The sequence below is a fragment of the Trachemys scripta genome, chromosome 9 (assembly GCF_013100865.1).
Source record: "Trachemys scripta elegans isolate TJP31775 chromosome 9, CAS_Tse_1.0, whole genome shotgun sequence".
Lineage (NCBI taxonomy): Eukaryota > Metazoa > Chordata > Testudines > Emydidae > Trachemys > Trachemys scripta.
Window position 1 is genome coordinate 103,375,673 of NC_048306.1, and position 26,195 is coordinate 103,401,867.

Here is a 26,195-nt window from a genome sequence, read left to right on the forward strand (position 1 = left end):
TTTCGTGAGTAAAAACCTCACTTCTTCGGATGCTGCATCCGAAGAAGTGAGGTTTTTACTCACGAAAGCTTATGCCCAAATAAATCTGTTAGTCTTTAAGGTGCCACCAGACTCTTTGTTGTTTTTGTAGATTGGGGGTTAGATCAGTATAAACTGTTTTGCTCAGGGGTGTGGATTTTCCACACCTGTGAGTGACATAGTAATACAGATATACGTTTGTAGCGTAAACCAGGGTTCCATGGATTTACTTTTAAAATGCTAGAAAATTCAATCTGTACTCAAAGAATAAGTGTTGTAATTTTGGGAGGATACACGTTATTCTTTGTATATCAAAATGGTTGAATCCCTGCTTTAGGTGGAAAAAGCAACTCAATATCCTGCCAAAAATAAGTAATATAAATCCAACTTTAAATCAGGAAATATTCTTTTGAGTTACTGAAATCACAATGTAGTCAAAGAATTATACAATTGTATTCACTCATTGTAAAAACAAGAACATGGCCAAGTCTAGTAAAGATTTTGACTTACACTTATTGTATCTGATAGTTATTCAACATGTAATTTAAAGCAGTAAACTTTTCTTAGCCAGAACATACACAAAATCAGAATTTCAAATAGTGAACACACAAGAACATAAGAAGGACTATACCGGGTCAGACCAATGGTCCATCGAGTTCAGTATCCGGTCTTGACAGTGGCCAATGCCAGGTGCTTCAGAGGGAATGATCAGAACAGGTAATCAAGTGAGTCATCCTCTGTCGCCTATTCCCAGCTTCTGGCAAACAGAGGTTAAGGACACCATCCCTGCCCATCCTGGCTAGTAGCCATTGATGGAGCTATGCTCCATGAACTTATCTAGTTCTTTTTTGAACCCTGGAATAGTCTTGGCCTTCACAACATCCTCTGGCAAAGAGTTCCACAGGTTGACTGTGCACTGTGTGAAGAAATACTTCTGGATGAAAAAAAGACAATACAACTGAAGTCAGTAATCTCTGCTTTAAAAGTTACTAAATTTGGCTTCCTTACATTAAAGAGTTGATAACATTTGGGATTTGAGATCATCCACGTTCGATCTTAAGCACTGTTCACCACACGGATGGTACACCTTTGACAGTTTACTTCCCAAGATTACAGTTTCAGTAAGTGAGATCCTTTCCCCATAAACGCCATAGACTCAATTCCCTCAATTAAAGCCATATAACTTTTTGCAGAAAAAAAAATTATTGAAATCTTCACATTCTACCAGTACTACACAACATGCAAAATATCCTGGGGAGATAATCCCTAATTAATATATACAGAGGAAGTCTATGTAAAAGTTATATAATTCTCTATGCTAGAATAAATATGGTGAGTACATATGTATGTACACAATATTTTTAATAAAAAGGCATTATGAAAAAAGAATTGAAGTAGATAAAAATAGTTCAGCTTATGCTGTATGTTTCCAATATAACCAAAGAGATTAAGGTTTTACAAATATGTAAAAAACTGGATACACAATTCTTCAATAATCATCGTTTATATGTGCTAAGCCTTGAACTTTCAAGGTACCGAGTATAGTCACACATTGTTCTATCTTAATTCACATACTCAGGGCTGGTCTTCATTACGGGGAGATCGACACTGCTGTAACTGATGCAGCAGGGATCAATTTAGCGGGTCTAGTGAAGATTCACATAGCACAGTGGTTCTCAAACTTTTGTATTGGTGACTCCTTTCACACAGCAAGCTGCTGAGTGTGACACCTCCCCCCCCATAAATTAAAAACACTTTTCTATATTTAACACTATTATAAATGCTGGAGGCGAAGCAGGGTTTGGGAGGAGGCTGACAGCTTGCAACCCCCCCATGTAATAGCCTTGTGACCCCCTTAGGGGTCATGACCCCCAGTTTGAGAACCCCTGACATGGCTGGAGTAGCGTAATTTAGGTCGACTTACCCCCGTACTGAAGACAAGCCCTTAGACTTTACATGTACAGTCTTAGACCATGATCCTGAAAACACTAATGCAGATGCTTACTATTATGCACATGCAAAGCCCCTTTAAATTCAACAGGACTACATGTGTAAAATTAAGTACACTGTCTCTGCAGGACCAGAGTGCCTTAATGTAGTATTTATATACCGTAAAATCTAACACACCACATCATAGCAACATACTGAAAGGAAGTTGCACACAATCGGGTGTGTCATCCTTCAGAAAGAAATAGAGTTAAAATATATGTGATTATATGCCTGTTTTATTATTTCCAGAAATAGAAAGTTTTACTCTGAACTAGTAATCAAAAATACCCCACCCCACATATTACATGAGAGAACAGTAACAGAAAAGTAAGTTCAGCTCATAGAATTTTTCCTATTCACTCCCAGGTATGCTGTTAAGATACAATTCTCTAAGTTTTATACTGTCCATGTGAACTGTTTATATTTGTCAGTGGTAGATTAAGACCAATATTTAAGTATTCACTTATGCAAACCAGTTACTTGAGTAAGCTGAGCACAAGGATGCATAACACATCAGTTTCCTCTTGTATTACCACCACAGTAATCCATATCCAAACATCTGCTTCTCTCACAACTGATAAAATCAGCTTGCATTTTTATAAGAAATACTTGTTCATTTTTTACTTTAATGTTAACAGCATTATATTCTAATCTGAGGATTCTTCTGACATTCTCATTCTCTTCACAAACGCACTTTTTGAATCAAGAATACATAAGATTTTTATATTACACACTTAGAACATATGCAAGGGATTTAACTGTACATTTTTATGGCACCTATACAACTCATGTAATCAATCAAGGCAACATAAAAAACCCCAGTTCAGCACATAATCTTGGTACATGATATATTCAAAATAAAAAGTTAAACAGCTTGCTTTCTTACAATTACCTGGATTTCAAATTGACAGTTATTTTGGTCAGAGGAACTTATCAACTAAACTTTGGTTTCAGAGCACTGAGAAAAAAATGTTGAAGTCCCCAGAATATTTGCCAAAAAAAGATCTGGAATCACAGGCAAGACTATCCCTTTTATGCAAGGTGTTTTCAAGCAAGCCTGTTAAAAAAGAAGTGCAATAATCTAGTACTGCAATGGCAAAGGGTAAATGACCATTTCATGCTCTAATTAAGACAAAAATAAATGCAAACTAAATTTAGGGGACAGAAAAAGATATCATGTGTTCATATTTCTCAAGCAATAATGTTACAATTAACAGAACCACTAGTTTTTAATATGGTGGCAGGAATAATCAAGTCACCATCAACAAAATATTACGCTGCAACAAAAAAAGCTGTAAGTATTATTTCCATCTTTTCAGGAGAGGATTTGAGAAAATTCATAGTTCCTCATGGAGCACAGCACAAGAACTTAGTATCCTTACATTGTACCATGTCTTATATCAAGCCCATAAAATAGGGTTAATTATTCCCTGTGTCTACACTGGAATAGAGAACACTACTTAATTTTATCACATCACAGAAGACTACAGTAAACATAGTGATGACGATAATTACATTAATCTTCCAGTGCATGCAAGAAAAGTGAGTCAATCTCCCTAAAAGCAAGTAAACCACATCAAACTCGTACACTTTTATCAAAAGTGTCACTGACACTTGTCAATATAACTTTGCCACAAAAAGTCCTGTGCCTCTCATTGAGGTGCTTTTATTTTGTCCACAAAGCAACAGGAGTTGTGTCAGCAGAAGGAGCATTACAGCATGTACACCTCCACTGTTCTGTTGATGAAAGTTGACTTTTGTCAACAAAACTGGGCAGTGAAGACAAGGCCTAAGTCTCTCAGGACCATGAGGACAGACAGATGCCTCTCTCCCTTCCATGTTTCTATGTACTAAAACACAGGGTCTATAATCCAGCCCTTTAGCACCACAAATAGTAAAGGACAGATTTAAAGGTAAAGGTAGCTTTTGAAACAAATTTACAATACTGAAAACAGAGATAAAGGAAGTGAGAACATTATTATTAAAATGTATCATCATTTGTACTGTGGTAGCACCAAAGGCCTCAATCAGAATCAAGGCCCCATTGTGCTGGCCACTGTAGTGACACACAGAAAGATGCAGTTCCTTTCCCATAGAGCTTGAAACCTGAAAGCCAATAAGTCATTTGCACTGTTTAAGAGCAAAGTTAAACAGCGTTCTGCAACTGATTAAATTAGATGTTGCCTATGCACCAAGCAAAATGAAAATTGCGTGAGCACCAAAACCATTATGACGCAGTAACTTACTGCAAATGCTACTGAAGGAAGCCTCTGGCCTACGGTTATGCTTTAAATAGGGTATTGTTTTTCAGATCCTCTCAGAAAAAGAGTAAAGGGACATCTTTGCCCCAAAGAGCTTACAGTTTATACTTAACATAACATCAAGCAAGTGTCATTAAGAGACAAAAAGAGAAGGTATGAGAAAAGGGAACACTCAACAAAGCATGCACAAACCTTAATGGTTCCAATAAAATGGAGGAGCAGTGTTCTTTCTCTCTTCTTGTTCCATGATAGCGAGGGATAATTGGAGTTACTGGGGTTTATTTAATTGCTCAGGGAAAGCAAGGATGGTATAAAATGAGTCTGAAGACAGATATGTAAACATCCTGAAATGTTCAAGGGAGTTCTACAATTATAGGATCAATCACTAAACGCACGCTGTCCCAAGCTCTCACCAGTCTTATTCTTGGTGTAGACAGCTATGCTGTCCCTGAGAAATGCAGTTGTCATGGAAGGTTGGTTACAGACAGTTGGGTGGTGCCTCAGACAGCTTGATCCCAGCCCATGGATCGGTTTGAAGATTAGAATCAGGATCTTGAACTTGGGCCAGTATTCAATGGAGAACCACAAATAGCACAGGAGACCAGTTTTCCAAGACTGCACTGGCTCCCTCCTTGCTGCTTGTGGCCATTCAGGCAGTTTATTTTGATTTATAAAGCTCAGTGTGGTTTGTTCTTCACTACTGGAAACACTGCCTCACAACTATGTGATATCATGACAGATGAAGTTAGGGTGTGTCACTTTAGGTCACAGTCCCTGAATCTGAACACTAGGGAACTGGAAGCCAGGCATCATCAATGGAAAGCCCTCAACTCTGGAATTTCCTCACTCCATTATGCTGGTAGATAAAGTCCGTGGACTTGCAAGGTCTAGTGCAGTTAGCACAGCTGGGAATGAGACAGTCTGGGTTCTGTTCTTAACTGCCAGTGATCATCATGTGATTCTGGTCAAGTTATATTTTCTCTCTGCACCCCAGTCATCTCACCTGTAAAATGGGAATGATAATATTTACTCATCTTTTCTAAGTGCTTTGGAAACCTCACACTTTTCATGCTTTGAACTGCAAATCACCATCATCATTTAGTCAGGTGTTTTCAGGAAATAGGGATCTATTTTGGGGTTGGCAGCTGTTTACTTTGACAGTAGTTTAAAAAATTAACAATTTATTAAGAGCACCCTGTGTGATAGGCATATTTTATAAATCCAGATAGAAAACAAATTTGATAAAACTCAATATGGGAGAGAAAAACTAATATACAACTGGGCTTGAATGGTACAGATTTTTGTTATAATAGCAGTATGTAAGCACTCTGCTGGAACAGGGATACAAAGTAGAAGAATAATCATAAGGACTCAGATTTGGTTTTTATTTTCTTTTAAAGTTACCTGTAAAGGAATATTGGTTTCTCTTTTACATTATAATAATATTTTACAAATATTTAGTGTTACCTCTATAAATGCTCAAGAAAAAATGTAGGAAAACTGGTTTACTAGACAGCAACAATAAGCCAAAACAAGTTGGTGGGTGGGGGGGAGGGAGGGAGAGAACACGAACTAGATGGAAAATAAATGCAATGGATTTTAGCAAAACTGATTTTGTTACCGTTAGATAGTTTTAAAAGATTTCCTAACTCTAAAGGTAAATTAGTCAATTGCACATTCTAACTTGCTCCTAGTTAGAGCAGATGCTCTGCATATGACAATTACCAATTCATATATCTGCTCACCTCTGTGTTTAAAGAGAAGAGTTAAAATAACCTGTTACACCACTTCAGACAATTACAAGCAGTAGCAAGGTCCATGAGCACTGCCCTCCTAAGACACTCAAGTACCCACCCACAAACAGCTGGGATTCTTACCAGCCTGCTGTCCTCAGACCCTGACAAGTTGCTCCACCTTTTTAATCAGACTCTGGCTAGCAGGTATCTGATCAATTTAAAACCTACTACCTTCTCAGGCTTTAAGAGAAGAGAAAGCTTTCATTGTTTGCACCACTTCCCAGTCTCTGTGGTCTGCTTTGAGGGGGCTGGAAGAAGTTTCTGCTAATCTAACCCACTGCTCTATTTTAGGTTCTCCTCTGCTGTTAACACTGCCTTCTTCCGCAGCAATTTATCAATTTCTTAAGCAGCACCCTGAAACTTCATAGTTTGTCAGTTTCATGACTGCTCATAGTACACCTCTCCCCCATATAACGTGACCTGATATAATACGAATTCAGCTATAACGCGGTAAAGCAGTGCTCTGGGAGGGAGTGGGGCTGCGCACTCCAGTGGATCAAAGCAAGTTCGATATAACGCGGTAAGATTTTTTGGCTCCCGAGGACAGCGTTATATCGAGGTAGAGGTGTATTTGTAGATTTTCCAGTCCCACTTTCCGTTCTAGAGTCTGAATTTGTAAAATTTGTAATACATGACACATTTACAAAAGTTCTTGAACAATACTTGTGATAGTCTAGGTGAATTCAATCTATAAAAATACTAAAGTTTTTTTTGTGAGCTCACATTACAGTGCATTAATTATTCCAATGACTATAGAGGCTTTTCTTTTTAGAAAGTGATAAATTAAAATGGACAATCCTTCATGCAAGCCACTTTCTCCACCAGCCAACTAGGGTTGGGTGGTGTTTTTGTATTACATGTCTTACCTAATAGGTTATAAATATGCAAATCATTTGGATGTCTCCGAACTATACTCATTCATCACAGGCCAGACTGAAACAATGTATAAATGAACCCATGAAAAGCAAGTAAGGGCACATCTTCACTACCCGCCGGATAGCGATCGATCTATCAGGGATCTATTTATCACATCTAGTGTATACGCGATAAAATTGATCCCCGATCGCTTTGCCGTCAACTCAGGAACTCCACCGCAGCGAGAGGCAGAAGCGTAGTCGACGGGCGAGTGGCAGCGGTTGATTCGCCGCCATCCTCACAGCCAGGTAAGTCAACCTAAAATACACAACTTCAGCTACACTATTCGCGTAGCTGAAGTTGCGTATCTTAGGTCGACACCCCCCCCATAGTGTAGACCTAGCCTAACAGGTCCTTTTATATACTGCAGACTTGCTAGTCCAATAGGATACTTTAGCTAATGTCACATGGATGAACAATTCTCAGATTAGTCACTTCGGGAAAGGAATATGTTATAACACTACAGACTCTACTCAGGGATTAAAAGTTATTTTATCTTTAGCTAAGAATGTTAACCAGCAAACATTTTAATTGTACAATTTTTCTTGCTTCTCCCTAACATCTGTACTGTAGTTCAGAAACTAGACAGTACCCATGGTATTCTATTCAAAACTGCCAGAAACTAGAATGCACAACAGCAGTGATAGAACTGGACACTTCTTGCCATTGCTTTTTAAAATGAACTCATTGCAATGTCTAATCAAATTTTCTGAAAGGCTGCGACAGTTACATAAAACTGGAACAGCAGACTACATTTTTCATTTGACTATTTACTAAGATCTGCAACTATCACCCACAGCAGATACATTTCCACATATTTAAAATTTGCTGCTGCTTTTTAAAATTCAAACTAAGAGACTTTGGTTCTGTTGCCCGTATTTATTTCACATATTAGAAAGGAAGTTATCCCACAGTTATAAACAAAGAAAATGAGTCACAGCAACATAATCTGTTCAACCAACCTCTGATTTAAGTTGTCACTGTTTAAATATGGTTTGTGTTTTTAATTTTTGCAGAGTACACAAGCAGGATCTTAATAAGACTTGCACTTAACAAATAAACGGAGACTTTTCTCCAAGTAGTCTTTGCTACCTCCGATAAAGCTCCTTGTCCCAATTCAGTTCTCACAAGACAAACCCTGCTCCAGGGCCCCTCCCCAGGGCAACTTCTTCATTTGGCGTAAGTTATTCACGCCTATGGAGAGAGCGGTGGGTCCATTTCCTGGTTTAGCTTTAGATGTGTGTTTTAAGCAGGGGTGCAGAAAGAAGCGGTCTCAGGAAACCCCTGTCCCCTAACAGGGAATGAGTTCTGCAGAAACGAGTGTAGAGCGAGTAAAACGAGTTTACAGAGGAAATCTCTGTCCACCTACGGCTACTTTCCAACGCTACAGCACCGCCCCCGCCTAGCCGCTCAAAGCGCTCGGCAGCGCCGTGACCCCCGGACAGGCACTCGGCAGTGCCGTGGTCCCGCTCCAGCCCCGCCGTGCTGACAGACCCGCACCCCCGAGCGAGGCTCCGAGAACCAGGGGGAGCGGGGCTGCCCTGCCCGCTGGCCGGGGGGAGAGCGGGGCGGAGCGGGGCGGCGGACGGGTCTGGCCCCACACCCCTGGGGAAATGGAGGCGAGGCCCCCGGGCCCCGAGCCGGGCTCGCTCCGGATCGCTGAGGCACGTGCCGGGCTGCCCGGCCCGCCGGGACACGGAGCTCGGGGCAGGGCCCCTCCCCCGCACTCACTGCCCGGGGCAGCCCCGCAGCGCGGCCGGACAGCGCCCCGCGCCCAGGCCCGGTCAGCCCGGCCCCCCCCAGGCTCGCCCCCCCCGGGCCCCCCAGGCTCGCCCCCCCCACCGGGCTCGCCGCGGCCCCGCCCTCACCTGAACCGGGGCGAGTCCTTCAGACACTCCTCGAAGTCCACCGCCACCTTCATCGTGGGGGCGACGGGCAGCGACCCCGGCTGGGCGGGGCGGGGCGGGACGAGGCGCGCGGGGCGGGGCTCCTGGCGGGCTGGGGGCGGCCGCAGCCGTTGCTACTACGCCTACGCGAGACTGAGAGACGGCCCGCTGAAGGGACTGACAACCCAGCCAGCCAATCGGAAAGCGAACTGCACAGAGTTGGCCAATTCTGGGGGGACGTGGGCGGTGCTTCCCGCTGCGCCGCCTACTAGCTAAGTGACAACTAGATTATCCAATCATATCAGGAGCTTAGCCGGCCTGGGCAATCACCGAACGCAGCAGGAGGCGATACTGCTACGCCCTCCCTACAGCAGTGACACGCAGGAAGAGATAGCCAATCACAGAACGCGACAGGGAGCTACTTCCGTATGCTGCCCTTTCCTCGTGAATGACAGCCACGCAAGCCAATGGAGATAGACAAAGTAAAAACGTGACAGCTGCTCCCAATTCGTGCCGTCTTCTACAGCTCACTGACAGTTAGATCGACCAATCACAGAGGGGAAAAGCAGTAGGCGGGGCTTTGCAGCCACGGGGGACGGACGAGAGGCCGGAGCGGGGCTACTCGTCATGGGGCGGTGACTCTGCGCCCATTGAGCCGACGTGGACGGGCGGAGATGAAGCACCCGCCCAGCCCATGGCTCCCCGCGGGCGGGGCCTGGCTCCGGCTCTCTGCTCGGGCAGTAGCGCGCCTGCGCCAGCCGCCGGGCCTGCGGAACTCCCTGCCGCTAGGTGGCGAGAGGTTGAGATGCCCGGGGCAGGATCTGGCCCGTGGCCTCCGTGTCTCAGGCGCTGCAGGCCACGTTCCGAGCTAGCCGTGCTCCGAGCCCAGCCGGCTCAGCTCAGCGCGTGGCCAAGTCCTGAGGGGCAGCGAGCGCCCCGGTGCCGGACGGGCACAGGACAGCCGGGTCTGAGCTGACCGCTGGCCTGGCCTGGCCCTACCCCTGCAGCGTCAGATCAAAGCCCTTGTCATGCAGGAACCCGCCCTAGGGGACATCATGGGTGTCTCCTATAGCCACTTCTTGGGGTACGCTCCCTTCCACAGGCCTAAGGAGACCTGGGCCAGCAAGTAGCGGTCTAATACCAGTCTAATACCAGTTCATTTTAAAACCAGTCCTTTAAGAGAAAGCCATGCCAGCTCACTAGCGAGTTGGGTCCCTGCCACTCACTGCAGTTAGCACCCCACCTGAGGTTGCTGTGGTGTAGGGTTGCCCATCCTCCCCGATTGTCCTGGAGTCTCCAGGCATTAAAGATTAATTTTTAATTAAGGATGGTCATGGGGTGAAGTCCCCAAGAATTCATCCAACCAAAGTTAACAGCGCTGCTGTGGTGCAGCACTAACCTTACACAGTAACCAGCCCCTACACGTGTGTTACCCTACTACCCGCAAACAGCAGCAGTGGTGCAGCACTAACCTTACACAGTAACCAGCCTCATACACGTGTGTTACCCCACTACCCGCAAACAGCAGCAGTGGTGCTAGACAAACACCACAAGACAGACCCCACTTACAGTCCTGACCATTGCACATAGTTCTGACTCATACTTAGATCCTTTGAAGTCAGAGGATTCTTACCCCTGAACTCCTTCTGTAAGAGTTAAAGGAGCAGATGCCGCTGTGGTAGTATGTGAATAGTAACTGCTGTATTTTAAAAGCAGTGAGTAAATATTTAACTGCTGACAACCCATTAAGACAATGCTCCTGTGGTGATTTGACTCACTCTAGGGAAGGGTTCACTCAAGCCTCTGGCCCTAAAGAGAAACAGATGCAATTTTACTAGATTGCAAGGAAAATTGTAAAGCTTGATGCTCAAGTCATCACAGAAACCACCTGAGTCCCCTCAAATTTACGCTTTGTTTTTATACTTTTAAAGCAGCCAAGACTTTATCTACATTTAGTATTTTTATGTTACACATCCATGGAAGAAAAAAACATCCTTGGTTCAATTAACAACTGTTACACAATTCAGAATATGATTTTGGGCAAATTGCTTAGTCTCTGACTCAGTTTATCCCTCTGTGTAACGAATATAGTAATCACTCCTCATATGCATCCAAAGAAGTGGGCTGTAGTCCACGAAAGCTTATACTCTAATAAATTTGTTAGTCTCTAAGGTGCCACAAGTACTCCTGTTCTTTTTGCGGATACAGACTAACACGGCTGCTACTCTGAAACTCCTCATGTAGATATTGGAAAGCTTCCTTAATTGAGAACATAAGAAGGGGCATAGTGGTAGAATCTAGCCCCATATCCTGTCTTCCGACAGTGGCTGCTGCCAGACGCTTCACATGGAATGAACAAAACAGGGTAGTTTTCAAGTGATCCAGCCCATCATCCAGTCTCAGCTTCTAGCAGTCAGAGTCTTAGGACACCCAGAGCAAGGGGTTGCATCCCTGCCCATCTTGGCTAATAGCCATTGATGGTGGACCTATCCTCCATGAACTTACCTACTTTGGAAATGGTGTTTTTATACTGGTAGAGATCAGAGCATCCTTGTGCTATGCAGTATACAGACAAGTAACTCAAAGTCAGTCCCTGCTTGGGAGCCACTACGCTCTAGGAGTCGATGGCTCTATTATTCTGACAAGATGAACAGCTTAACAACAGACAAAGAGAGTTGGGTAACACTACAGAAATATATTCTTGCATAATTAATAGTCACTGTAAACAATGATAGTGCTAAGAACATTGAGATTCACATGGAAGCTGCTACAGCTGTGGAAAGTATTGCTACAAACAGGCAGAATTTTCATGTCATTTTCTGCAAGGAAGCAAAGAAATTCTGCAGGGATGGGGGTGTTTTCTGTGGAGTACCACAGAATTCCCCCAGGAGTAATTCTAGTAATAGATCAATACCATACTCGTGTTAGGATTCTTTTTGTTCCTAATACACTTTGAAAAGTTTTCATTGTCCTTAACTTTGCTAGCCCTTCTTGTGTCATTTTGCACAATTTTAGCTTTTGATATTTATAGCTATCAATTTCTCCTTTTTTTAAACAATTCCCTATCATCATTCACATTTTTTTTCTTTACATTTGCTCTCCCAGCTTCCATGGGAGGATAGATTAAAGAGACTGTTCAGCTGGGAAAAGAGACAACTGAGAGGGAGGAATAGTAATGGTGTGGATAAAGCCAATAGGGAAGTATTATTTACCCTTCCACATAACAAAAGAACAAGATCACCCAATGAAATTAATAGGCAGAAGGTTTAGAACAAATACAAGGAAGTATATTTTCACACAGTGCACAGTCAACCTGTGGAACTCATTGCCAGGGGATGTTGTGAAGGCCAAAACTATAACAGAGTTCAAAAAAGAACTAGATAAATTAATGGAGGCTAGATCTATCAATGACTATTAACCAAGATGGTCAAGGATGCAATCTCATCCTTTAGGTGTCCCTGGCCTTTGACAGCCAGAAACTGGGTTTGGAAGAGAGGGGATGGATCACTCGATGTTTTCCTCTTCATTTTCATTTCCTCTTCATGTTCATTTCCTCTGAAGCACCTGGCACCAGCCACTGCCAGAAGACAGCATACTGGGCTAGATGGGAACTTTGGTCTTATCATTCTGACAGAATTCCCAACAAAGACTGTCTGTCTTCCTTGGACGATTGGAAATCTCTTTGTGGGCGCACTTGATTGTCTTCTGGGTTGGGCTTAGTAGCCATCCAGGTCCCATGCAATTCTCCATTCCATTAGATCAACCAGATCGTCAGATATTTTCTTCAGTTTCCATGCTAAGAGCTTGATAATGATTGCACACTTCTACTTATGTGTAATTCCTCCTGGTCCTGTTCTGTCTGGTGGTTGCGGCCTGCTCATCCTCATTTGGCGCTAGCAGTGTAGAATGCTACCTGGTCCTCTTGCCTCTGGTGGTAAACTGCCCACCACCCTCTCTGGTTCCTTAGTAGTCAGTTCCTTTCTTTCTTGAACCTGGGGTTATGATGCGTTCTGAATCAGGTTGTCCAAGTTCTCCTTAACCTCTCTGATGCTCTGTCATGTCTGTATTTTGTCCAGGCCACAAATCTTTCTTCCAGCACCGCCACCCAGCTTGCACTTGGAGGAAATCCATTCTGGGAGGAAAAACATGACATCTGTTGCAGGTCACATCTACTGTTCCATCTTGCACTCCCTCCATCTTGCACTCCCTTCAAAACTCCTATCAGCCAGTCCTATTCGCCTGCTCAGAAGTCTGCCTGGCAACTGACCTTTAAACAAAGTCTTGCTTCTTAGCTCCACCCCTTCACTGACGGAGGGGTTAATCATTCAGACTTCAAACATGGTCTGATCAGACACCCCCAGGTTCAAGCGACTGCTCCTTGCGGAAACATGAACAGAACTCTCATTTGGCCTGCTTAGGGGCCCAATGCCCAGTCACATGGCCCTCATGGAGTCAAAAACAACAAACAGGACACACAATTCACCAAGTCCTTGAACCTCCAAGCACAGGAACTATAGCTACTCCCTCCAAAATGCCCATTTGCTCTTCCTTTCCTGCCATATGTACCATAAGGCAGAATTTAACAATCCTTGTGATATTACATAACCTAGATCACTGTTTCATATATCTCCCATCTCAGATTTGCTGAGTGACTATACTGAGATCAGAACATTTTTTTTTACTGTTGCATTAATTTCAGGGGAATATGTGGGCCCAAAAAGTTAACAGTGATAGTTTTAAACAAGGTTCAAGGTTCTGAGTACAAAGCCCTCAGGCCCTTTAGTACCATGGCAAACACACCATTAAAAACATGTAACTTTTTATTAAAGATACAGAAAAAGTAAGAACAGCTAGGCCATTTGAAATATAAAGTATGAAGCAACTTAGGGCTAGTCCACACCGGCACCATTAAAACGCTGCTGAGCTGCTGGGCCTCATCAGAATTTGGGGAGAGGAGGCTGTCCAGTCCCAGTTGCGCTCCAGCTGTAGGAATTATGATACCTATGGCCAGATTTCATGATGCATGACAGAAAGGGACCATGACCAGAACACACTGCAGTGCAGGGTCAAAGTAAAGGAGCTGTGGAACGCCTACCACAAGGTGCAGGAGGCAAATCGCCGCTCCGGTGCTGCGCCAACGAGCTACCGGTTCTACAAAGAGCTGGACGCAATACTCGGAGGCAACCCCACCACCACTATGAAGGCCACTGTGGATACTTTGGTGGCTCGCATGCCAGTCAAGAGTGGACTGAGCCAGGAGGAGGAAATCTTGGACAATGATGTGGAGGGGCAGGGGGACCCAGAGGCAGAGGACAACTCAGAGGTCAGAGGTGCATGCAGCCAGGAGCTCTTTTCTACCCCAGAGGAGGCTAGCCAGTCACAGCTGTTGGATCTTGGCAAAGCGCAAACAGGAGAGGAGGCCCCTGGTAAGTGGATTTGGTTTTGGGAATCGCTGAAGCGAGTTGTTGGGGACAGGAGGGTTGCAGAAAGTAGGCTTGTGTCCATGCGATGCACGTACCACCACATGCCTAGTCCGAGCGGCGGAACAGGATATTGATTGACTCCCTCACTTCACGGGATCTCTGCCTCAGAGATCCCCAGGAAACTCTCTTGGAGATACTGGGCAAACTGCTGCCATAAGTTCTTTAGCAGAGCTGCTTTGTTTCTTGCCCCATTAACGGTAACTTTCCCAGGCCACTGTGCCATCACGGGGGGAGGGGAGGAAGAGACCACTGCTGCACACAGGCGAGCTGCATTGGGGTCAGGGTGGAAACCACAGTCTTGGAGAAGACCCTCCCTTGATTCTCTCCTCACCCTCAGCAGCGAGATATCTTCCATAATAATCACATCCTGTGTGGGGACAGGAATGATTATCAGGCCCCCCTACAGTGCTGGCTCTCCCCAACAGCCATGTGTCCAGTGTACAGTAGGGTCCGGGAACACTGATTTCTCCTGCAGCTACTCAGCAGTTTGGAGGTCTTGTGGCTCATGTGTGCTTGCCTGGGATCAGCCAGTTAGTGACAGGTGTGTGAGTACTGGCTGTGTTTTAAATCACTGAATCAGTGTTTTGTATTGCAAACAATACTGTTTCTGTAAAATGTTGCATTTTGGCTTCACAGAGATGACCTTAGGAGCCCAACCTCCCTCTTTGTTATCGCCGACTGAACGGCTGCGCAGAATTAGAAAGTGGCCAAGAAGAACTAAGGAGGACTTTCTGCGTGACGTTATCATGCACTCCACGGCCGAGAAACAGGAATTGAAGGAGTGGCAGGACAGCGAGATGATGCCAGAATGAAGCCACGGAGCGGCTCTTAAATGTTATGGAGCACCAAGCGGGGACACTCCAGGCAATATTAGTTCTGCAAACCAAGCAGCTCCGTGCCCGCCCTCCCCTGCAGCCATTGTCGCAAAACTCTTTCCCATGCTCTCCCCAGACACCGCCAACACACTCTTATCAATCTTCTGGCTCCAGTCTATACCCATGGCGTTCCACTCCTGCCCCATCACACTCCAGCCCTGCAGACTCCCAGTACCCCCTGCACTCAACACCCGTCCCTCTGCAGTTTGGCCCTGCTGAAGTACAGTACCCGCTGCACTGTACTCCAAAGGAGAAGGTTGGATATGATCCCTGAGCATACACAGATCTTTAGCAGTCCTGGGACCTTCCCTTCCCCCATCCCCCTCAGTGCTCATGTGTTTTTTTTTTGTTTGTCTCTCTCCTCCAGCTGTTTTTTAATAAAATAATTTTGTTGGTTTGGAAGCAATCTTTATTCTATTAATTGAAAGCAAACAGTGCCCTGCAAAGCAACAGATAATTATCTTAAACCTTCATATTGCATCGTCTGCATCAATCACAATCACCTCCTCGCATTACAAGCACTGCACTCCTGAGCATAGCAACAAATATTAGTGGCTTTCAGCTTCGAATTGCTGCCTTAAGGCATTCCTGGTCCTTATGGCCCCGCGCTGTGGCCCTCTAATAGCCCTGGTCTCTGGCTAGTCAACCTCAGCCGCCAGGCACTGAGCCTCTGTGGTCCAGCCCTGAGTGAAGCTTTCACTCTTTCCTCCACAAATATTATGGAGCGTACAGCACATGGCTATAAGCATAAGGATATTGTCATTGGCGAGGTCCAGCTTCCCAGATAGGCATCGCCAGTGGGCCTTTAAATGGCCAAAAGCACACAACGTCGTTCTGCACTTGCTCAGCCTATTGTTGAACCGCTCCTTGCTGCTATCAAGTTGCCCCGTGTATGGCTTCATAAGCCACGGAATTAAGAGGTAGGCAGGGTCTCCCAGACTCACAATGGACATTTCAACTTCCCCTACGGTGATCTTTTGGTCCAGGAAGAAAGTCCCTGCTTGCAGCTTCCTGAACAGGCCAGTGTTCTGAAAGATGCGTGCATCATACACTTTTCCGGACCAGCCTGCGTTAATGTCTGTGAAATGCCTACAGTTATCCACAAGCACCTGGAAAACCATTGAGAAATACCCCTTATGATTAATGTACTCAGTGGCTAGGTGGTCTGGTGCGAGAAATGGAAGGTGTGTGCCATCTATTGCCCCTCCACAGTTAGGGAAGCCCATTTGTGCAAATCCATCCACAATGTCACGCACGTTGCCCAGAGTCACGGTCTTTAGGAGCAGGATGCGATTAATGGCCCTGCACACTTCCGTCAACACGAGTTCAGTGGTAGACTTTACCACTCTGAACTGGTTAGCGACTGATCGGTAGCAGTCTGGAGTAGTCAGCTTCCACAGTGCAATTGCCACGTGCTTCTCCAACAGCAGGGCAGCTCTCATGCTCGTGTCCTTGCGCCGCAGGGCTGGGGCGAGCTCATCACACAGTCCCAAAAATGTGGCTTTCCTCATCCAAAAGTTCTACAGCCACTGCTCATCATTTGGGTTGAAATGCTAGAAGGTTTGAAATGAAGGTTTGAAAGCTAGAAGTCTCTGGTAAGTGGCTGAGCCTTTATCAGTGGGCGGGGCATTCATACAGGCCAGGGCTTTATAAAGCAGCGCACAAGCGACCAGGGAGCTTTGCGACCAGGGGCTGCTAACAGGGAGTTTCACAAGGGAGTTTGGAAGGGGAGCAGGAAGGGGGCGAGGGTCCCTTGCCAGTTCCATCTGTTTTCTCTTGATTCCCCTTAATACCTATAAAGCAACTACATTCATAACTTTTCGCTTAAACAACCCTTTCAGCTGACAGGGGGCTGCAGACGGGAGTTTGACAGAGGGAGGCTTACGATGGTTAGGAAGACCTGCAACACCTGTGCCAGCACTGCTACTGTCTCCTCCACCTGTGCCTGTAGCCAGACAGAGTGCCTAAGCATGGATGCCTCTACCCAGATCCTGGTGTGGTTTTGCAAAGACTGTAACTTGCAATTTCCACTTACTGATATCCAGGCTGCGGGGACCATCCAATGTGAGAGGTGCCTGCTGGTGGAATCTCTCAGGCAGCAGGTGGGAAAGCTACAGGAGGAGGTGGCTAGGTTGAGGAGCATCCGTATCCATAAGCAATTCCTCGACAGTGTCCATGTGGAGACAGCTGAGGTAGCTGTCCCAGTACACAGGACTGCTGATACACCACTGGTGGAGGAGGAGATGGCTCAGGGTGGACACTGGCAGCTGGTTACTTCTGGCAGCAGGCAGTGCTCCACCCTTGCTCCGAACCCTCCTGCCGTGGTTATAGGTAACCGTTATGCTCTTCTTGACACAGGAAAGAAGGAATCACTCCCTACAGTAAAGGAGGAGAAGCCTCGTACCCCTAAGGCTGGAAAGTCTGCTGCCACCACTGCGAATAGGAAACGTAGGGTAGTGGTGGTCGGAGACTCCCTGCTGAGGGGGACGGAGGCGCCCATCTGTCGCCCTGACATCTCATCTCGGGAGGTATGCTGCCTGCCGGGGGCCCGTATCAGAGACGTTACGGAGACATTGTCGAGGATTATCCAGCCCTCTGACTACTACCCCATGCTACTCATCCATGTGGGCACAAATGATACTGCGCGGTGTGACACTGAGCGGATCAAGAGTGACTGCAGGGCTCTGGGAGTACGGGTGAAGGAGTTTGGAGCGCAGGTGGTATTCTCTTCAATTCTTCCTGTCAAAGGTAGGGGCCCGGGAAGAGACAGATGCATCATGGAGGTGAATGCCTGGCTGCGAAGATGGTGTCGCCAGGAGGGCTTTGGCTTCCTAGACCACGGGATGCTATTCGAGGAAGGACTGCTAGGCAGAGATGGCGTTCACCTTTCGAGGAGAGGAAAGACCCTATTCGGACACAGACTGGCTAATCTAGTGAGGAGGGCTTTAAACTAGGTTCGACGGGGACAGATGAGCAAAGCCCACAGGTAAGTGGGGAACATGGAGACCGGGGAGATGGGTCGGAAACGAGAGGGAGTGTGGGCTATATTGGCAGAGAGAAAGGAGAGTCAGGACAAAACTGGGAGGAAAGATCAAACCAGTATCTTAGATGCCTATATACAAATGCGAGAAGTATGGGGAATAAGCAGGAAGAACTGGAAGTGCTAATAAATAAATACAACTATGACATTGTTGGCATCACTGAAACTTGGTGGGATAATACACGATTGGAATGTTGGTGTGGATGGGTACAGCTTGCTCAGGAAGGATAGACAGGGGAAAAAGGGAGGAGGTGTTGCCTTATATATTAAAAATGTACACACTTGGACTGAGGTAGAGATGGACATAGGAGACGGAAGTGTTGAGAGTCTCTGGGTTAGGCTTAAAGGGGCAAAAAACAAGGGAGATGTCATGCTAGGAGTCTACTACAGGCCACCTAACCAGGTGGAAGAGGTGGATGAGGCTTTTTTTAAGCAACTAACAAAATCATCCAAAGCCCAAGATTTGGTGGTGATGGGGGACTTCAACTATCCGGATAGATGTTGGGAAAATAACACAGCGGGGCACAGACTATCCAACAAATTCTTGGACTGCATTGGAGACAACTTTTTATTTCAGAAGGTTGAAAAAGCTACTAGGGGGGAAGCTGTTCTAGACTTGATTTTAACAAATAGGGAGGAACTCGTTGAGAATGTGAAAGTAGAAGGCAGCCTGGGTGAAAGTGATCATGAAATCATAGAGTTTGCAATTCTAAGAAAGGGTAGAAGGGAGTACAGCAAAATAGAGACAATGGATTTCAGGAAGGCAGATTTTGGGAAGCTCAGAGAGCTGATGGGTAAGATCCCATGGGAATCAAGACTGAGGGGAAAAACAACTGAGGAGAGTTGGCAGTTTTTCAAAGGGACACTATTAAGGGCCCAAAAGCAAGCTATTCCGCTGGTTAGGAAAGATAGAAAATGTGGCAAAAGACCACCTTGGCTTAACCACGAGATCTTGCACGATCTAAAAAATAAAAAGGAATCATATAAAAAATGGAAACTAGGACAGATTACAAAGGACGAATATAGGCAAACAACACAGGAATGCAGGGGCAAGATTAGAAAGGCAAAGGCACAAAATGAGCTCAAACTAGCTACGGGAATAAAAGGAAACAAGAAGACTTTTTATCAATACATTAGAAGCAAGAGGAAGACCAAAGACAGGGTAGGCCCACTGCTTAGTGAAGAGGGAGAAACAGTAACAGGAAACTTGGAAATGGCAGAGATGCTTAATGACTTCTTTGTTTCGGTCTTCACCGAGAAGTCTGAAGGAATGCCTAACATAGTGAATGCTAATGGGAAGGGGATAGGTTTAGCGGATAACATAAAAAAAGAACAAGTTAAAAATCACTTAGAAAAGTTAGATGCCTGCAAGTCACCCGGGCCTGATGAAATGCATCCTAGAATACTCAAGGAGCTAATAGAGGAGGTATCTGAGCCTCTAGCTATTATCTTTGGAAAGTCATGGGAGACGGGAGAGATTCCAGAAGACTGGAAAAGGGCAAATATAGTGCCCATCTATAAAAAGGGAAATAAAAACAACCCAGGTAACTACAGACCAGTTAGTTTAACTTCTGTGCCAGGGAAGATAATGGAGCAAGTAATTAAGGAAATCATCTGCAAACACTTGGAAGGTGGTAAGGTGATAGGGAACAGCCAGCATGGATTTGTGAAGAACAAATCATGTCAAACCAATCTGATAGCTTTCTTTGATAGGATAACGAGCCTTGTGGATAAGAGTGAAGCGGTGGATGTGGTATACCTAGACTTTAGTAAGGCATTTGATACGGTCTCGCATGATATTCTTATCGATAAACTAGGCAAATACAAATTAGATGGGGCTACTATAAGGTGGGTGCATAACTGGCTGGATAACCGTACTCAGAGAGTTGTTATTAATGGTTCCCAATCCTGCTGGAAAGGCGTAACGAGTGGGGTTCCGCAGGGGTCTGTTTTGGGACCGGCTCTGTTCAATATCTTCATCAACGACTTAGATATTGGCATAGAAAGTACGCTTATTAAGTTTGCGGATGATACCAAACTGGGAGGGATTGCAACTGCTTTGGAGGACAGGGTCATAATTCAAAATGATCTGGACAAATTGGAGAAATGGGCTGAGGTAAACAGGATGAAGTTTAACAAAGACAAATGCAAAGTGCTCCACTTAGGAAGGAAAAATCAATTTCACACATACAGAATGGGAAAAGACTGTCTAGGAAGGAGTACGGCAGAAAGGGATCTAGGGGTTATAGTGGACCACAAGCTAAATATGAGTCAACAGTGTGATGCTGTTGCAAAAAAAGCAAACATGATTCTGGGATGCATTAACAGATGTGTTGTGAGCAAGACACGAGAAGTCATTCTTCCGCTCTACTCTGCTCTGGTTAGGCCTCAGCTGGAGTATTGTGTCCAGTTCTGGGCGCCGCATTTTAAAAAAGATGTGGAGAAATTGGAAAGGGTCCAAAGAAGAGCAACAAGAATGATTAAAGGTCTTGAGAACATGACCTATGAAGGAAGGCTGAAAGAACTGGGTTTGTTTAGTTTGGAAAAGAGAAGACTGAGAGGGGACATGATAGCAGTTTTCAGGTATCTAAAAGGGTGTCATAAGGAGGAGGGAGAGAACTTGTTCACCTTAGCCTCTAAGGATAGAACCAGAAACAATGGGTTTAAACTGCAGCAAGGGAGGTCTAGGTTGGACATTAGGAAAAAGTTCCTGTCAGGGTGGTTAAACACTGGAACAAATTGCCTAGGGAGGTTGTGGAATCTCCGTCTCTGGAGATATTTAAGAGTAGGTTAGATAAATGTCTATCAGGGATGGTCTAGACAGTATTTGGTCCTGCCATGCGGGCAGGGGACTGGACTCGATGACCTCTCGAGGTCCCTTCCAGTCCTATAATCTATGAATCTATGAATCATCCCAGACGTGCATCACGATGTGATCCCACCGCTCAGTGCTGGTTTCCTGAGCCAAAAAGTGGCATTCCACTGTCGTCAGCACCTCCATGAATGCCACAAGCAATCTCATGTTGTAGCTAGTATGAGTGGCGAGATCAATGTCGCACTCCTCTTGCCTTTGTAGTTTAAGGAATAACTCCACTGCCACTCATGACATTGAAAGATGGCGCCAAATGTGGATGGAAGCACAAGGATTGCTGGGATGCGAAGCAATACATCATGGGACATTGGGACAGGACTCAGGATGCTCCGCGACCCCCTCAACCTCCCACAACTCTTAGCGGCAGAAGAGGAAGAAATGTTCTGTGGGATAGCTCCCCAGAGTGCAACATACTGAATACCGCTGTAAGAGCGAACACGCTATTGCACAGGCAGCTGACAGTGTGAACACACAACAGCGGTTTCCCTTCAGTGCTCTCTGAGCGGCGCTGTAACTCTGCCAGTGTAGACAAGCCCTAAGTCGTCTGTTAAGCTAAATCGATTGAGCTCCTTGAGGCAGCGATTTTCCAATAGCCCGGTTCTCCTTCCAACTTTTTTTTTTTTTCTTTCAAAGGACCCCAAAAGAGAATAATGAACAAAATAGCCCATCTCCTCATTATTTTGTCCATCAAGTAGGTCTAATTTCTGAGACACCAATTTTGGTCCATTATTTCTCTCCCCTACTTGTCTTGTTTACCAGGCATGATCTGAACAGTCTTTGAGTTGTAAGGCCTTTGCATTTGGATTAGTTCAGTCTCCGTCCCTTTTGCATCTTTTCCCCAGCAGTATTTATTGTTTTAGGTTATTGTCTCTTTTATGAACTTTCACTCACTCTTCATAATTAAGCTCACAATTAAGGTACATTTGTAGGTCCCATAATTACCACCTCACCCAGCATTCATCTTGCCGCCAAGGCTAGCTCATCTAGCTCTCCCATCTGGGGGCAAGGAGGGGACAGAGTTGGGGTGGGGATTTCGGGGAAGGGGTTGGAATGGGGGCAGGGAAGGGGTGGGACGAGGTGGGGCAGAGGCGAGGCCCCATGGAAGGGGTGGAGCCAAGGGTGGCGGGGGTGTGTGTGTCAGTAATGCAGCCCTCGGGCCAATGTACTAGTCCTCATGTGGCCCTCATGGTCATTTGAGTTTGGGACCCCTGGATTAAGGGTATGTCTACACTACGAAATTAGGTCGATTTAATAGAAGTCAATTTTTTAGAAATCGATTTCATATAGTCGATTGTGTGTGTCCCCACTAAGCGCATTAAGTCAGCAGTGTGCGTCCACAGTACCGAGGCTAGCGTCAACTTTCGGAGCATTGCACTGTGGGTAGCTATCTCACAGTTCCCACAGTCTCCGCCGCCCATTGGAATTCTGGGTTGAGATCCCAATGCCTGATGGGGCAAAAACATTGTCATGGATGGTTCTGGGTACATGTCGTCAAGCCCCCCTCCCTCAGTGAAAGCAACGGCAAAAAATCGTTTCTCCCCTTTTTTCCTGGGTTACCCATGGAACATACCACGGCAAGCATGGAGCCCGCTCAGCTCACGGTCACCGTATGTCTTCTGGGTTCTGCTGGCAGACGCGGTACTGCATTGCTACACAGCAGCATCCCCTTGCCTTGCAGACGCCAGACGGTACAATACGACTGCTAGCCGTCATCGTCGTACCGTGGGTGCTCCTGGCCAACCTCAGTTAGGTTGGTCGGGGGGCGCCTAGGCAGACATGGGTGCTCCTAGCTGGCCTCGGTGAGGTCGGTTGGGAGCTCCTGGAGAAAAATGGGAATGACTCCAGGTCATTCTCTTCTTTAAGTTTCGTCTAATGGAGATTCAGTCCTGCCTGGAATATCATGCCAGCTGGAGGCTTCTGCCTCAGACTGCTCTCCCAGTCGGCAGCACCGCGCAGTCTCACCTATCCCAGCCTACCCCTTGCTCCCATGGCTCATGAAGCCTGGACAGTAGTAAGGAGCAGTTCAACTATAGGCTGAGCAAGTGCAGAATGGTGATAGAACGTGCATTTGGATGTTTAAAAGCTCGCTGGTGCAGTTTACTGACTTGGATAGACCTCAGCGAAAGCAATATTCCCATCGTTATTACTGCTTGCTGTGTGCTCCACAATATCTGTGAGAGTAAGGGGGAGACATTTATGGCGGGGTGGGAGTTGAGGCAAATCGCCTGGCCGCTGATTATGTGCAGCCAGACACCAAGGCGGTTAGAAGAGCACAGCAGGGCATGCTGTGCATCAGAGAAGCTTTGAAAACCAGTTTCATGACTGGCCAGGCTATGGTGTGAAAGTTCTGTTTGTTTCTCCTTGATGGAAACCCACCCCCTTGGTTCACTCTACTTCCCTGTAAGCCAGCCACCCTCCCCCTCCCCCCTTTGATCTCTCTTGCAGAGGCAATAAAGTCATTGTTGTTTCAAATTCATGCATTCTTTATTAATTTGTCACACAAATGGGGGGATAACTGCCAAGGTAGCCCGGGAGGGGTGGGGGAGAAGGGAAGCACAGGGGTGGGGTAGTTGTAGGGGCACCCCCTACAATGGCATGCAGCTCATCATAGAAATGGCATGTCTGGGGCTCTGACCCGGAGCGGCCGTTTGCCTCTCTGGTTCTTTGGTAAGCTTCTCCCGGCACTGCTGCGGGTCCCTGTTATAACCTCTGTCCTTCATGCCCTTGGAGATTTTTTCAAATATTCCAGCATTTCGTCTTTTGGAACGGAGTTCGGATAGCACAGATTCGTCTCCCCATACAGCAATCAGATGCAGTACCTCCCGTTTGGTCCATGCTGGAGCTCTTGCAATTCTGGGACTCCATGGTCACCTGTGCTGATGAGCTCACTACGCTGCCCAAACAGGAAATGAAATTCAAAAGTTTGTGGGGCTTTTCCTGTCTACCTGGCCAGTGCATCGGAGTTCAAAGCGCTGTCCAGAGCGGTCACAATGGAGCACTCTGGGATAGCTCCCGGAGGCCAATACCGTTGAATTGCGTCCACACTACCCCAAATTCGACCCAGCAGGGTCAATTTCAGCGCTAATCCCCTCATCGGGGAGCAATACAGAAATCGATTTTAAGAGCCCTTTAAGTCGACAAAAATGGCTTTGTTGTGTGGATGGGAGCAGGGTTAAATCAATCTAACGCTGCTAAATTCGACCTAAACTCGTAGTGTAGACCAGGGCTAAGAGGAATTACGGGGCCAAAACCAGACTGACATGCTAAAGGAACCAAATGCAGGCTCTGGCTAGCCTGTGTGTGGGTGGCACCCCCAGCCATGACAGACATTGGACAAAGGGTTCAGGGAATTGGCTGCAGGACACTGACTTCCATCGTCAAAGAGCACCCCCCTGCGGCCCTGCCTAAAGCCAGCCAGCCCCCCCCCCGCCCGCACCAGCCCTGCACCTCCTGCCCTGCCTGCAGCCAGCCCCACACCCCCTGCCCAGACTCCAGCCAACCCCTGCCGCACCCCCCCTGCCTGAAGCCAGCCAGTCCCACACTCCTCTGTCTCCAGCCCTGCCAACCCCTGCCTGAAGCCAGCCAGCCTGCCCCACACCCCTTGCCCTGCCTCCAGCCAGCCCCATGTCCACTAGTGCCCTGCAGTTCCCAGGGCAATAACCCTGCACACCTGCTTCAATGAGGGGGCAGGGAGCAGCTGGGACCCACACATGTGCACACCAGCTAGGGTGACCAGACAGCAAGTGTGAAAAATCGGGACGGGGGTCAGGGGATAATAGGATCCTATATAAGAAACAGACCAAAAATCGGGACTGTCCCTATAAAATCAGGACATCTGGTCACCCTAGCACACCCCCAGGGTAATATATAATTTTATTATTTATATAGTTATGGAAACTAAATAATACATGGAAGAAATGAAAGGCTTTTTTTGTTGTTGTTGTTGTTAGTCATCCCTACGGGGGCCCTGCCAAAAATGTTCGAATTGGGCCCCGCACTTTCTAAAGCCGGCCCTGCCTGCAGGCGGAAGTCCTGGTCAGCAGAGGCTTACCAGCGTCCAAGGGAAGTGTTGGCACCATACCACACACAAGCAGCAGCCAGGCCTGCAGCATCTATTTTACTGTATGAACTTGCCTTCAGCAGCTCACAGACAAAGTTCCAACACAAAAGACAGTGTGCAAAGACGAATGACAGCTGCAGAAACTCTGTGGTTGCACCCTGTCATTATGGTTACTAGAGGGGATATCTGAGGGAGACTGATTATTGTTGTGGGGTTTATGTATTCATCTGTCCTCTGGTTCCCCTAGTTTTCCCTTTACTCCATTCCTATCCTTACCCTTTTTTGTAACTTAACCCTCTTCTTTCCTCCAATACATTTTTTGTACTGTGGCAAAGTTCCTCCTCTACCTTGGTGGGTCCTGCACTTATTGGCGGATTTGCTCACCTCAGTGATCTTCCCCTCTGGTGGAACCCACAGTCTGGGTCAACTCCTCCTCTGTCTGATCAGGAGTTGGGAGGTTTGGGGAACCCGGGCCCGCCCTCTACTCCAGGTTCCAGCCCAGGGCCCTGTGTATTGCAGCTGTCTATAGTGCCTCCTGTAACAGCTGCATGACAGCTACTTCCCCATGGCCTCCTCCAAACACCTTCTTTATCCTCACCACAGGACCTTCCTCCTGGTGTCTGATAATGCTTGTATTCCTCAGTCCTCCAGCAGCACACCCTCTCAGCTCCTTGCGCCTCTTGCTCCCAGCTCCTCACACGCGCGCCTCACTGACTAACTGGGAGGCTTTTAACTAGTTCCAGCCAGCCCTTGATTGGCTTCAGGTGTCCCAATCAATGTAGCTATCACCACTGCCTTCTACAAGGATCTTAATTGGTCCCAGGTGTCTTGATTAACCTGGAGCAACTACCATTTGGTTACCATGGTACCAAGGATTTGTTTAACCTGGGGCTAACATACCTGTTCCTCACTACTTTACTGTAGCCATCTGGCCTTGCCCCATCACAGTACATAAGAACGGCCGTACTGGGTCAGACCAAAGGTCCATCCAGCCCAGTAT

The 26,195-nt window shown here is 46.4% G+C and overlaps 1 protein-coding gene across 4 annotated transcripts in view; it reads right to left on the reverse strand.

The window, feature by feature from the left end:
- ACAP2 (ArfGAP with coiled-coil, ankyrin repeat and PH domains 2) overlaps positions 1-9,006 on the reverse strand; it is a 110,651-nt gene extending 101,645 nt beyond the window's left edge. For 2 of the 4 annotated variants that reach the window (XM_034780622.1, XM_034780621.1), the window contains exon 1: positions 8,848-9,006. In XM_034780622.1, coding sequence (XP_034636513.1) covers positions 8,848-8,900 — 53 coding nt within the window. In that variant the 5' untranslated portion in view covers positions 8,901-9,006. Of the gene's footprint in view, positions 1-4,460; positions 4,661-4,681; positions 5,272-8,847 lie in introns of those variants that run through there. The other 2 variants (XM_034780623.1, XM_034780624.1) reach the window with 2 other exon arrangements.
- Between the last annotated feature and the right edge of the window lie 17,189 nt (positions 9,007-26,195).